Source organism: Theropithecus gelada, chromosome 20 (genome assembly GCF_003255815.1).
Source record: "Theropithecus gelada isolate Dixy chromosome 20, Tgel_1.0, whole genome shotgun sequence".
NCBI lineage: Eukaryota > Metazoa > Chordata > Mammalia > Primates > Cercopithecidae > Theropithecus > Theropithecus gelada.
The window spans coordinates 43,310,649-43,323,141 of NC_037688.1; the positions used below are offsets into that span (position 1 = coordinate 43,310,649).

The window sequence follows — 12,493 nt, forward strand, 5'->3', positions numbered from 1 at the left end:
AGAGGCATGTTGGCATGCAATATAGACACAGTGGATGTAGGTGACCCCCAGGAGGACAGTTGTGAAATGTAGCCAGGGCATTAGGAAGGGATAAGTTTTGAGTGCTTTGTGGAGTTTAACATAATTTATTTCGTTGTAAGTTTACGAAACAATTATTTAGTAATAACAACCGGCTTTTACATGTTTCCCGGAAATTTAATAGTCTGTTCTTTGAGCCAGTGTGAGCTGGCTCTGGCACCGCACTGGCTGGGCAAGAGTTGTGCCAGCACGGAGCGTTTCCTTCCAGGGACAAGACATTGCTTCTCGAAAGCTCCCATAGGGCCCCTTTTGAATATCTTGGTTCTGGCTGGGGGAAGAACCCTTTGGAAGGGCTCTGGTTTCTCTGGGCAGTTGGGCGAGAGAAGATGGGAAGGGAGCATGCTGGCCCACGTGACTGAGACCCTGCTCGACTGCGTTTCTCCCCACAGAGAAGCTGAAGGATGCCGGCCTGCAGGCGCCCAAGCCTGTGCAACACCCCTTGCATCCGGTGCCCACCCCACACCACACGGTGCCCAGCCTCATCTCCAACCACGGCATCTTCTCTCTGCCGAGCAGCAGTGCTGCCACAGCCCTGCTGATCCAGCGCACCAACGAGGAGGAGAAGTGGCTGGCGCGGCAGCGGCGGCTGCGGCAGGAGAAGGAGGACCGGCAGTCTCAGGTGTCGGAGTTCCGGCAGCAAGTGCTGGAACAGCACCTGGACATGGGCCGACCCCCGGTGCCGGTGGAGGCGGAGCACAGGCCAGAGAGCACCACCAGGTGAGTGAGCCCCAGGAAGGAAGGAGGGCTGAGCCTTCACGTTCCGATTTGTTCAGCGAGTATTGAGCCCCTCCTGTTTGCCCGACATCCTGCCCCAGCATTTCTGCCTGCCTCTTTCATTTCTGTTCTTTCATCTTCACCTTATAATGCCTGTCTTGCCTATGGGGAAGCTGAGACTGAGGAAGAAAATGGGTTGCTCAAAGGAATCCTCACCAGTAAGTAAAGAGACCAGTCAAGTCCATGTTGAGAGCCAGGGCCCTGCCCACGCAGCCTGGCCCAGTTCCCAGGAGGCCATTCACAGCAGATGAAGACTGTAAGGTGGAAGCTTTAATTACTAGTAATACCTGTTCTCTCCATCTTCCTCTGCTTTTGAGCCTGGCCTTTTTTTTTTATTATTATTAACAAGAAGGAGACAGCTTTTGATTTTAAGGGAAAAAATGAGTTTTATTGCTTTTGTAGTAATAGTAAAACACATGCCCATTTTCTAGCCCTTTATAAAGCATTTCCCAGGAACCTGTGTGGTGGTCCTTGGGACCCTGGCTGCAGACAGGTCTTTTGAGCTGGGACCCAGTGCCCCCAGGCCTCCCTGCTCCTGCCTGCCCTGGGATACCTGCCTTGGGGCTGTGCTGGTCCCAGGCCCCCACCTCATATCCTCCCAGGGCTCACTCTGAAGGGCTGAGCTAGGACCCTCAGCCAGAGTTGGTGGGGATGACCTGCCAGGCTTCCATAGTTCTGCTCCAGGCCCAGCTCAGGGACCTAGGGACACTGCTTCTGTTCCCTGAGCATCACTTTCCTCAACTGTCCACAAAGGAGGGTGGATAGGATGATTTCTGAGCATCTTGCCAGCTCTCAGGGCTGTGGTGCTGTCCTGGGAGAAGAAAGCCTTGGGCTCTGGGACGAAAGCGCGTTGCGGTTTAAAATCTGTCCTCCCTTCTGCCTGCCTCCGTTATCCAGTAGGGCAGCGAGGGAATGTACCCACACTGATCAGCGCTGACTGGGAGTGACTGTCACCAGGCCACAGCTGAGTCTCTCTGTGGCTCACGCTGCCCGGCACGGCAGAAGTGAGGTCCCTTCTGCCTCTCCCAGTCCCCGGGGCCTCTCAGACTCAGCCTTGCCTGCTACCCAGAGGACTGAGGGCAGCCAGCTCCCATCTGGCATGGCCTGATAACATCAGGGTGCCCTGTCTCCTGTTAGGCATCTTCTTCCTCAGGGCTCCCCAGGGCCCCAGCACAGGTGTTGTGACTTTGCCCACCCATGGACTGCTTCCAGCCAGTATAGCTGCCCCATTAGGACCGGGGGCATGATGGGAAGCAGGGCCTGGCCCGGGCCGAGTCTCCCCTGGCTGCGGTGGTTCCCTGTGGCCGGCTGCACATGCGGCTTTACCGCATTGGGAACTTGGGGGCCTGACAGGACCTTCATGCTCCACGCTAGAAAACTGTTCAGTGCTTGTGGTGGCACATGACACGTTTATTTCCTGCAGGTTTTATTCCTTTGCTGTTTACTTAAGACACAGCTTCTTCCTGTGGTTCCCTGCTGTATTCTGCTAAGAGGGACAGCAGCATCCGATTTGTCCCCTGGCCTGGAGTCTGGAATAACTAGGGAGAGCCTTGGTGGCTGTGTTTAAACAGGGCCTCCTGGGCAAACTAGAGATCCCTGAGCCTGGCCACGTGCCTGCCGTGGCCTCTGCCTCTTCCTTCCCCTCAAGCCTTGCCCAGGGTCACTGTGCAGTATTGATCCAGACATCCTGTGAGTATATCTCCCTTTAAAAAACAGAAAGATAGCCAGGCACAGTGACACATGCCTGTAGTCCCAGCTACTCTGGAGGCTGAGGTCCATGATCGCTTGAGCCTGGGAGTTCTGGGCTGTAGTGTACTATACTCACTGGGTGTCCAAGCTAAATCCAGCACCAATATGGTGACCTCCTGGGAGCGGGGGAACCACCAGGTTGCCTAAGGAGGGGTGAACTAGGCCAGGTCGGAAGTGGAGCATGTCGAAACTCCCGTGTTGATCAGTAGTGGGATTGCTCCCGTAAACAGCCACTGCACTCCAGCCTGGGTAACACAGCGAGACCCATCTCTTAAAAATAAACTTTGGAAAGACAATATTAAAAATAGGCCTTTGAGTAGATTAAATCTTGTTTTAATTGCACTGAGGAAACAAGTCATTTAGTGCAACTAAGGGGCAGCTTCTTGTTTAATGGAAGGGTTCTGATGTTAGAAATCCCTTCTTTCCCTCCCTGCCTCAGCAGGCCTTAGCCTGGGTCCTTGAAGACACTTGGTGGCCTCTGCCACGGGACACTTCGGGTCGCTGCAGTTCTGACAGGGGCCACTGGGGGGCAGTCGCGGCACAGGCCCCATACTGACTGGGAGGATCTCCATTTCACAGTGGGTTTGGCTCTGGCTGGGCAGGCACTGGAAGGTTGTCTCGTGGCTGCCTGCAGGGACAGTGGGGAGGAAGGAGTACTCACCCTGTGAAGGTGGCCAGCCTGCCCTGTGTCCCTACAAGGCACAGCGGGAGGAGGGTACTGGTGGCAGGGCCACAGCCCAGCATATGTGGGTTTCCCCATGGAAAGTGAGGATGAGCGCTTGCCCTTAGGGGAATTCAGGCAAGCAGTTGGGAAACTCGACCAAAACTGGGTCTGTCCCAGGCCTGAGGGGGTCTCTGCCTTCCCTAGCAGCTTAGGCTGGGAGCCTCTCTGTCCTCTTGGAACAGCCTGCACACACCTGCCGCAGGTGTTGGAGGGCTGCGCGTGCTAGCTCACTCCTGTAATCCCAGCACTTTGGGAGGCCCAGGCAGTTGGATCACTTGAGGTTACGAATTCGACACCAGCCTGGCCAACATGATGAAACCCCATCTACTAAAAATAAAAAAAATTAGACGGGCGTGGTGGCGCACACCTGTAATCCCAGCTACTTGGGAGGCTGGAGAACTGCTTGAACTTGGGAGGCAGAGGTTGCAGTGAGCTGAGATTGCCCCACTGCACTCCTGCCTGGGTGACAGAGTGAGTCTTTTTTTTTCTTTTTTTTTCTTTTTTGAGACAGAGTCTTGCTCTGTCGCTGAGGCTGGAGGGAAATGGCATGGTCTCAGCTCACTGCAACCTCCACCTCCCGGGTTCAAGTGATTCTCCTGCCTCAGCCTCCAGAGTAGCTGCGATTACAGGTGCCCGCCGTCATGCCTGGCTAATTTTTGTATTTTTAGTAGAGATGGGGTTTCACCATGTTGGCCAGGCTGGTCTTGAACTGCTGACCTCGTGATCCACCCACCTTGGCCTCCCAAAGTGCTGGGATTACAGCATGAGCCACTGCACCCGGCCAAGTCTTTATATCTTAAAAAAAAAAAATGGACAGAAACCATGGTCCTTGGGGTGGAGCATGTGCCCCTCCCTGCAGCCCCGCTGGCACTGGCTCTCTGATGGCACTGGCTGTGCCATCCGGGTCATCTTAGGAGCGGCAGGCAGCCGGGGAAGCCTGTGGGTGGCTGAAGGGTCTTTTCTCCCTGACTGACGGGCTGGTTTCACTCCCTAGGCCAGGACCAAACCGTCACGAGCCAGGTGGCCGCGACCCTCCGCAGCACTTTGGGGGGCCACCACCTCTGATTTCGCCCAAGCCCCAGCTCCATGCTGCACCCACGGCCCTCTGGAACCCCGTGTCCCTGATGGACAACACTTTGGAGACGCGGCGGGCCGAGAGCCACTCTGTGCACAGCCATCCGGCTGCATTTGAGCCCAGCCGCCAGGCAGCCGTGCCGCTGGTGAAGGTGGAGCGGGTCTTCTGCCCGGAGAAAGCAGAGGAGGGGCCACGGAAGCGTGAGCCTGCCCCCCTGGACAAGTACCAACCACCTCCGCCGCCACCACGAGAGGGAGGGAGCCTGGAGCACCAGCCCTTCCCGCCCGGGCCTGGGCCCTTCCTGGCTGAGCTCGAGAAGTCCACCCAGACCATCCTGGGCCAGCAGCGGGCCTCCCTCCCACAGGCGGCCACCTTCGGGGAGCTCAGCGGACCCCTGAAGCCTGGCTCGCCCTACCGGCCCCCAGCGCCACGGGCCCCCGACCCTGCCTACATCTACGATGAGTTCCTGCAGCAGCGCCGGAGGCTGGTCAGCAAGCTGGACCTGGAGGAGCGCAGGCGGCGGGAGGCCCAGGAGAAAGGTCTGCCTCCCCACAGACCCCGACCTGCTCAGGGAGAGCTGCACAGTGGGGACGGGGAGCCTGCATGCCAGCCCCCTGCCCCTCCGTTCACTCCTGCTTTCTGCCTGGGGTAGTCCCAGGCCCCAGGTGGCAAGTGCACTGGCTTCTGTGTAGCAACATGACACCCTTGTAGGGGAGGCAGACCCTAATCCCCGTGCCTGTCCTGCCTCAAAGCAAATTGTCCCGAAAAGCCAAATCAAAGCCCGCCTGTAAAGACAGTTCCACAGACAAGCACGATGAATAAGTGATGAGCCGGAGGCTAATATGATAGTTTTAAATATTAATAGTGCAGCATAACAGGAGAGCCAGCCCTGGCCCAGCGGGGGCTCCACATATGGGGCTGCTGTCACCAGCTGCAGCAGGTGGGCCAAGGGGTGAGGAGGCGGCAGCTGGCGCTGCCCTGGGTCAGCATGGGAGGTCAGGCACTTCATTCCTATTTCTGCTTGGGGCGGGGAGTCCTCAGCCAGCGGCTCCCTGAGTTCTCCAGAGAGCCAGGAAGAGCAACCGAGCAGGCCTGGGTGTGAGGAGGGGAGCAGGGGCTCCTGCCCAGTTTCATTTCTGACGCTGAACATTCGGGTCCCGTCCAGTGCTGAGCTCAGCCTTCTCTCCACTAGAAGCTGGGGCACAGGCAGTCTTCCTGGTTGTTGGTCTAGGCTGGATGGAGGGCCCAGCCGAGTTTCTCTCCCCTGCTCACTTTGTAAAGGAGGAGGGAAATACCCGAGTGCCCCGGGCAAGGGGCTCTGCTATTGTTCTCTGTGCCTTTGAGAGCTCAGGCCTGTGTGTGCCTGTCCCCTCCCAGGGGATGGACTCAGATGGCCACAGCATGGGGGAGTGCGTGCGCACGGGCAGTCCTGTGTTGCTGTGGACACAGCCCCAGGCCTGTATGATGAGTGGTTCCCTGCCAGGGGGAGGAGGGAGGTCTTGTCGGCCCAGGGGACCACCCAGCCACTTGGAGGCCCCTGGGAGCCATGGATCCCAGGGAAGCCTCATGCCTGCGGTCCTGCAAAGCCCCAGGACTGGGTTAATGTTGGTTTCCACCTCGGTTGAAAGGAACTGGCCTTCAGGTGCTCAGGACTGATAGGTGGTCTGCACACATGAGCCCCTGCGGGCATGTCCACTGGACAGATGAAGGCTCTTTGTCCGGTTCAATACAAGCGTTTCTCCATCAGGGTACTACTACGACCTCGATGACTCTTACGATGAGAGCGATGAGGAGGAGGTCAGGGCCCACCTCCGCTGCGTGGCCGAGCAGCCGCCCCTCAAACTGGACACGTCCTCCGAGGTACTGGGCTCTCCTCCCCATGGACATGCTCTGGGCTGGGCTCTCGGTCCTAGCGTCCACACCCCGCAGTCCACCCCACTGTTGCTAGGTTCCTCCAGAAGTCCTGGGGGGGTTCGCCCCAGCAAGCTCCTCTGCCACCGGGCACAGCCAGCCCTGGCACACACTTCGAGGACCCCAGGAGGGGACCCCGGGACAGTGAAAGCATACCACTGCCAGTGGCTTCAAACTCATTTGTTTTCTTTCCCAATCTAGAAGCTAGAGTTTTTGCAACTTTTTGGCTTGACCACCCAACAGCAGAAGGAGGAACTGGTGGCCCAGAAGCGCAGGAAGCGGCGGCGGATGTTGAGAGAGAGAAGCCCGTCGCCCCCAACGATTCAGAGCAAGCGGCAGACGCCTTCGCCGAGACTGGCGCTGTCCACCCGCTACAGCCCTGACGAGATGAACAACAGTCCCAACTTCGAAGAAAAGAAGAAGTTCCTGACCATCTTCAACCTGACCCACATCAGCGCCGAGAAGAGGAAAGGTAGGGCCTCGCCTGGGTAGGAAGGTGGGGGCTCACTGGGGTGGAAGTGGGTTTCTGAAGCAGCGGGTGGGGCCAGTGGACTCCAGGCAGGATCTGGGATCACTCAGCCTGAGGCCGCCCCTTTACTCCTCCCGGCTCCCGGGAACAGTCTCTCTGTTCTTACACGCCCTCCACAGCAGCCTTACCTGGCAGGCTTTGCTCTGAGAGCCCCACCATCTTGAGCTGAGGACTACCCTTGTTACTCATCTATCTCCCAGCGCCCGAGAAGGCACTCTTTGAGCCGAGTGCTCCAGTGACTGCACCAGGCGTGAGGCGAGGTACCAGGTGTTCCAGGTTCATTTGCTGCAGACTTTTCCTCTTGCTGGACTGCTTAGGTGGTCTGCTGGGTGTTGTGTCCTGGTGGCCGGAGGCCTGGGAAAGGGCTGCCAAGCAGGACAGCACACACTGAGCCAATGGCTTGCCTTGAAAGATGCTTCCAGTCCAGTCTGGCCACATAGGGCCATGCTGGGACAGACCCTCTGGGCTAGAATCCATACAGCAGAAGAAACAATGCAGCCGCAACACCTGCTCAGAGTTTTGGCTTCCTTGGCCTGCAATGCAGGCCGGCTTGGTGCCCAGATGTTGACGTTCCTGGGCCTGACCTTATGTGTGCCTCCAAGTCCTCATGGACCTCTGGCCTCCTCTCTGGGAGAAAGTTGAAGAAAAGCAGTTACTTCTTAGACCTTGAGCAGCTTCAGGGTGTTGATCAGGGTGTAGCCATTTACTCTCTGCTTTTAACCAGTCAGTAGTTTTCCCTTTCTCTTAACGGGCTAGTGATGTGATGAATGCCAGCCCAGTTCCCTAGATACAAAGCATCTTTTTACCTGGCTGAATTTTTGGAGGAAAAAAATTAAGGGCGATGCAGCCCTTGAGTTTCACAGTCAGGAAGGGCCGGGTGACATCATGGGGTCATCTTTCCTTTTCAGGAAGTGGCAGTAATGGTAGGAGTGGGTGAGAAGGCACTCTGCCTCAGAGGCCAGGCCTGGGCCTTTGGGGCATTTGTTTGTGTTGGGGCCACCTTTTCTGACTTGAAATAAGAATACATCGTCACACGTCACCTCCGAGGTCCGTGGGCACAGTGATTCACAGCTGTCTCTGGAGCACGGCTAGGACATTGTGTAGTGATGCCAAGAGCAATCTGGGCTCGCTGTAAGATGGTTGCTTCCTTAAAACTGGGCCTGCCCCATCGCACCTGCTTTTGGTTTTTCGGGCTTTAGTGCGTTACCTGCCCATCAAGGCTAGAATCCTGCTGTCCTCTCCAAAAAATGACGCAACTGGCTCGTTAATCTCAGGCTGCTTTTCTCATAGACAAAGAGAGACTTGTTGAAATGCTCCGTGCCATGAAGCAGAAGGCACTGTCAGCAGCAGTGGCCGACTCCTTGACAAACTCTCCGAGGGACAGTCCTGCCGTCTCCCTGAGTGGTAAGGGAAGGATAGCCCCACCTGCCACCACCCAGGACCATCCCATGGGCTGCCCAGGCTCAGGCATCCACTTGAGGTCCTCATCACTGTGAATGTGGCCTCCTGCAGACTGTCTTCTTCCATTCTTCTTGTACAAGCGTACCATTCTTGCACAGTTGTGGCAGTCATTGGGACGGAGCGTCAGTTCAAAGACGGGCTTTGAGTTGAGGGGAGGGTCTGGCTTCTGTGGAGCTCTATGTGGTGATCACTGTGGTCATAATAACCGTTGTCCTTCAGTTATGGCACACAGGCTCACATGAAGGCCAATCCAGTGGTACCATCCCAGGAGGGAGGGCGTGCTCCAGCCTTAGTGCCCGCAGCCTGGTCCTGCCACTAGCCTGGCTGCCCTGGCTCTCTTCCTGAATCTTTGTCTTCCTCACTCTGCCCTCTGGGCCCCGCTGGCACCTCCTGCCACATCTTTCCTCCTCTTACATCTCTGGCTGATCTCTGCCCTGTCAAATGTCACAGGGGATCTTTACAGTTCATCCCAGTTCTCGGGTCCTCACCCATTCTTGTCCGGTTGGACTGAATACCTCCCTACCATCCCCGTGGCTGGGGGACTTCCTTCTTCCTGTGGATCTGTTTCTCTCTTCCTGGGACATCTTTCAAAGGATGGACTTGCCACTAAACACCCCGCCGTCTTCAGAGAAGAGCCATGTGTGTGGCGGTGATTTAAATGTTCCCCGGGTCTTGGTTCTTTGCATTAGGTCTTTAAGTGTAAGCTCTAGAGACCAGGATCTGCGTGCTGGACACTCAGCCTGTTAACTTGCATTTCTTAACATTTTCCTTCACTTTCTGTCTCTAAAAGAACCGGCCACTCAGCAAGCCTCTCTGGATGTGGAGAAGCCGGTGGGGGTTGCTGCTTCCTTGTCTGACGTCCCAAAGGCCACGGAGCCTGGGAAGCTGGAACAGGTTCGGCCCCAGGAGCTGTCGAGAGTCCAGGAGCTAGCTCCTGCCAGCGGGGAGAAGGCCAGGCTGAGCGAGGCCCCTGGAGGCAAGAAGAGCCTGAGCATGCTTCACTACATCCGGGGCGCTGCATCCAAGGACATTCCTGTGCCGCTGTCCCACAGCACCAATGGGAAGAGCAAGCCGTGGGAGCCCTTTGTGGCAGAAGAGTTTGCACATCAGTTCCACGAGTCAGTGCTGCAGTCCACCCAGAAGGCCCTGCAGAAGCATAAAGGTAATGAGGCTGCCAGTCCCCGCTCAGCTCTCGGCAATGGTTGAGGCTAGCCAAAGTCCCTGAGCGCCACAGCTGTTCAGCTGTGGGCACAAGTTTTTATAAACTCCAATCACCAGAAGAAAATAATTTTGTTATTATGCCAAAACCATGTTTGTTTGTTTTACTCTAAGCTCTAAAACCTGAACTCGTAGGTGAAAAGCATTTGTAGGCACCAGCGCTGATGCTGTGCTGTGAGCAGGGACTCATCGATCGGTAAGAGGTAAAGCAGTGAACACCAGCAGGCACTGGTTTTTGCAGAGATTAAAAAAGATTCCCCAAAGGCAGGGAAGAGCCCTTGAGTGGATTTTTACCAGCATTCATTTGAAAGAATCATGTTTTTCAAGACAGAGATGCAGATGGCCGCCAGTCCTCAAGGTAGAGGTGGTATCTAAAGATGTCACTGCCAGCCCTCTGGATCCATGGGTTCCGTATCTTTGGATTCAGCCAGCTTCAGATTAGAAATATTTGCGGGTGGGGTGGAATTCCACAAAGTTCCAAAAACAAAACTTGAATTTGCCAAGCAGCAGGTAAAGTGTAGGTATTACAAGTACTCTAGAGGTGTGCATAGATGATGTGCAGATACTGCGCCACTTTATATCAGGGACTTGAACATCCCTGGACTTTAGTGTTCACAGAAGGTCTGGAGCCAGTCCTCCATGACAGATACCAAGGGAGACTGTACAGTGCTGCTGAGATGCCTTTCAAAATTTCAGAATACCCTCCCTCCCTGCCCCTTGGCAGTACACCTTATAGAGGCTTTTCTGTGGCCCTAGGGCATATTTTTTTCTGCCAATTTATTCTGACCTTGTCCTGGCCTTACGCTAAACGGTTTCCTCAAGATTTTAGTCACCCTGCTGTACCAGTTTGAGCCAAGTCACTGTACTGACTGGGCTGGTCTCAGGCCCCACCAGGGGCTGCCATCCACACGGGAAGCCAGGTGTGCCCTTGAGGATGTCACCCACTGGGCCATGCCATGAGAGGGGGCACGCCCTCTTGAAACAGGGCACAATGAGGCTGACTCCTGGGAGAGGGCAGAGCCCCATTATGCCTAGGGACCGACACACCCATGCCTTGTGAGAGGACGGGCTGGTGTCTGCTGAGGGCCAACTATAGACCAAGCTCAAAGAGATGGAGGCAGTGCCAGGCGCGGTGGCTCACACCTGTAATTCCAGCACTTTGGGGGGCCAAGGTGGGCGGATCACCTGAGGTCAGGAGTTCGAAACCAGCCTGGGCCAACATGGCGAAATCCCATTTCTACTAAAAAATGCAAAAATTAGCCGGGCATGATAGCACATGCGTGTAACCCCAGCCACTCTGGAGGCTGAGGCAGGAGAATTGCTTGAACCTGGGAGGGGAGGTTGCAGTGAGCTGAGATTGGGCCATTTCTCTCCAGCCTGCTACCCAGAGGACTGGGGGCAGCCAAAACAAAAAATGGAGTCTCAGAGATGAATTTCAGCAAAAATGGTCCATGTACCAGAATCAACTAGCGCTCAGGGCTGTGGTGTCTCCTGGCTGTCTCAGACTTTCTCACGCTGGGTCTGTAGCCCAGAGGTCTTGGGCTAGATCCCTTTTTACGCAGTGTCATACTGACCCCTGGAGCCCTGCAGTCATGCTGACTCTGCACCAAAGGCAGGGCACGGCTCCCTTCTGAGACAGCACCCTGTGTCCCTTTCCCCAACACACTGACACAAGCCCTGTCCCCTCCACAGGGAGCATGGCTGTGCTGTCTGCAGAGCAGAACCACAAGGTTGACACGTCCGTCCACTACAACATTCCCGAGCTGCAGTCCTCCAGCCGCGCCCCTCCACCCCAGCACAATGGGCAGCAGGAGCCCCCCACTGTGAGGAAGGGCCCCCCAACCCAGGAGATGGACCAGGACTCAGAAGAGGAGGAAGAGGAGGAGGATGAAGATGGAGAAGATGATGAGGAAGCCCCAAGACGCAAGTGGCAAGGGATTGAGGCCATTTTTGAAGCTTACCAGGAACACATAGAAGGTATGGGGGTGCTGGGGAAGAGCGGGGAGGGGGTCAGGAAAGTACCTTTGGAAAGGAATCTGAGTGGTGAGTTCATGCAGACCTCTGCCAGCCTGGGGACTGTTTCTCCATCCTGGGGCACAGTAGATACAAATCCTGGAAGGGAAGTTTCTTCCGGCTTCTGGTAGCGCTGATGTCCCATGCTGGAACCTGAGGCCAGTCTTGCTAGGGCATCCAAGTACCACGATGCCAGCTCTGGTGGCACCTGCCATTCTTCATGTGGGCCCCGCTCTCAGAGCTGCATCAGTGTGGATGTCGGCCTGAGTTTCATGTAAGGGTCCTGAGAGATGACCTAGTTGATTTGCTGAGCCCTGGCAGCTAGGCCTGGTCACTGCTCCAGCATGCCTCTAGCCCGGTGACAGCCTCCCCACACTGCAAGGATTGCTCTGTGGCCAATGGGTACGTCGTGTTTTCAGCTACCTTTACTTTAGCCAAGCACCTTCAAGACAGGCTCCTGACAAAGACTTAGTTGAAGGCTCGCCACCTCTTAGAATACCCAGGATGTTTTGATCCCACCTGGGAATGCGCATGCCAACCCTCCTGGGAAGCCACAGCACCAGGCGGACTCGGGCCACATCTCCCGTGCCAGGGAGTGGGGCCATGAAGCTGGGCGCTGCAGCATTTGATGCTCCTGTATACTGCACACCACCTCCTGCTTCTGTTCCTCAGTTTCTCTAGGATATTGCAAAGGCCCCTTTGGGGAACAGCAGAGGTACCCAGCCTTCATTTTGCACTCACCATCCTTACTGCATGGGCACTGCTGGGTATGTGCTTTGACAAAAGCTGGGCCAGGCCACAGCCACCTGCAATTGATTTAACATGTCCTAGAGGACTCTTTATTATCACGTGCGACAGTGTTGTAAATATCACCAAATACAAAGACTTGATTATGAATGTCAACCACTTCAAATACTTAGAAAAGTAGTTTTTTCTGGCCGGGCATGATGGCTCACACCTG

The 12,493-nt window shown here is 55.8% G+C and overlaps 1 protein-coding gene across 4 annotated transcripts in view; it reads left to right on the forward strand.

Annotated features, from left to right (window-relative positions):
* Nucleotides 1-12,493, forward strand: part of GSE1 (Gse1 coiled-coil protein) — a 297,677-nt gene that overhangs the window by 277,782 nt on the left and 7,402 nt on the right. For all 4 annotated transcript variants that reach the window (XM_025369673.1, XM_025369676.1, XM_025369674.1 and 1 more), the window contains 7 exons: nucleotides 468-795; nucleotides 4,320-4,939; nucleotides 6,148-6,260; nucleotides 6,513-6,783; nucleotides 8,131-8,244; nucleotides 9,092-9,463; nucleotides 11,212-11,496. In XM_025369673.1, the coding sequence (XP_025225458.1) occupies nucleotides 468-795; nucleotides 4,320-4,939; nucleotides 6,148-6,260; nucleotides 6,513-6,783; nucleotides 8,131-8,244; nucleotides 9,092-9,463; nucleotides 11,212-11,496 (2,103 nt within the window). The remainder of the gene's footprint in view (nucleotides 1-467; nucleotides 796-4,319; nucleotides 4,940-6,147; nucleotides 6,261-6,512; nucleotides 6,784-8,130; nucleotides 8,245-9,091; nucleotides 9,464-11,211; nucleotides 11,497-12,493) is intronic.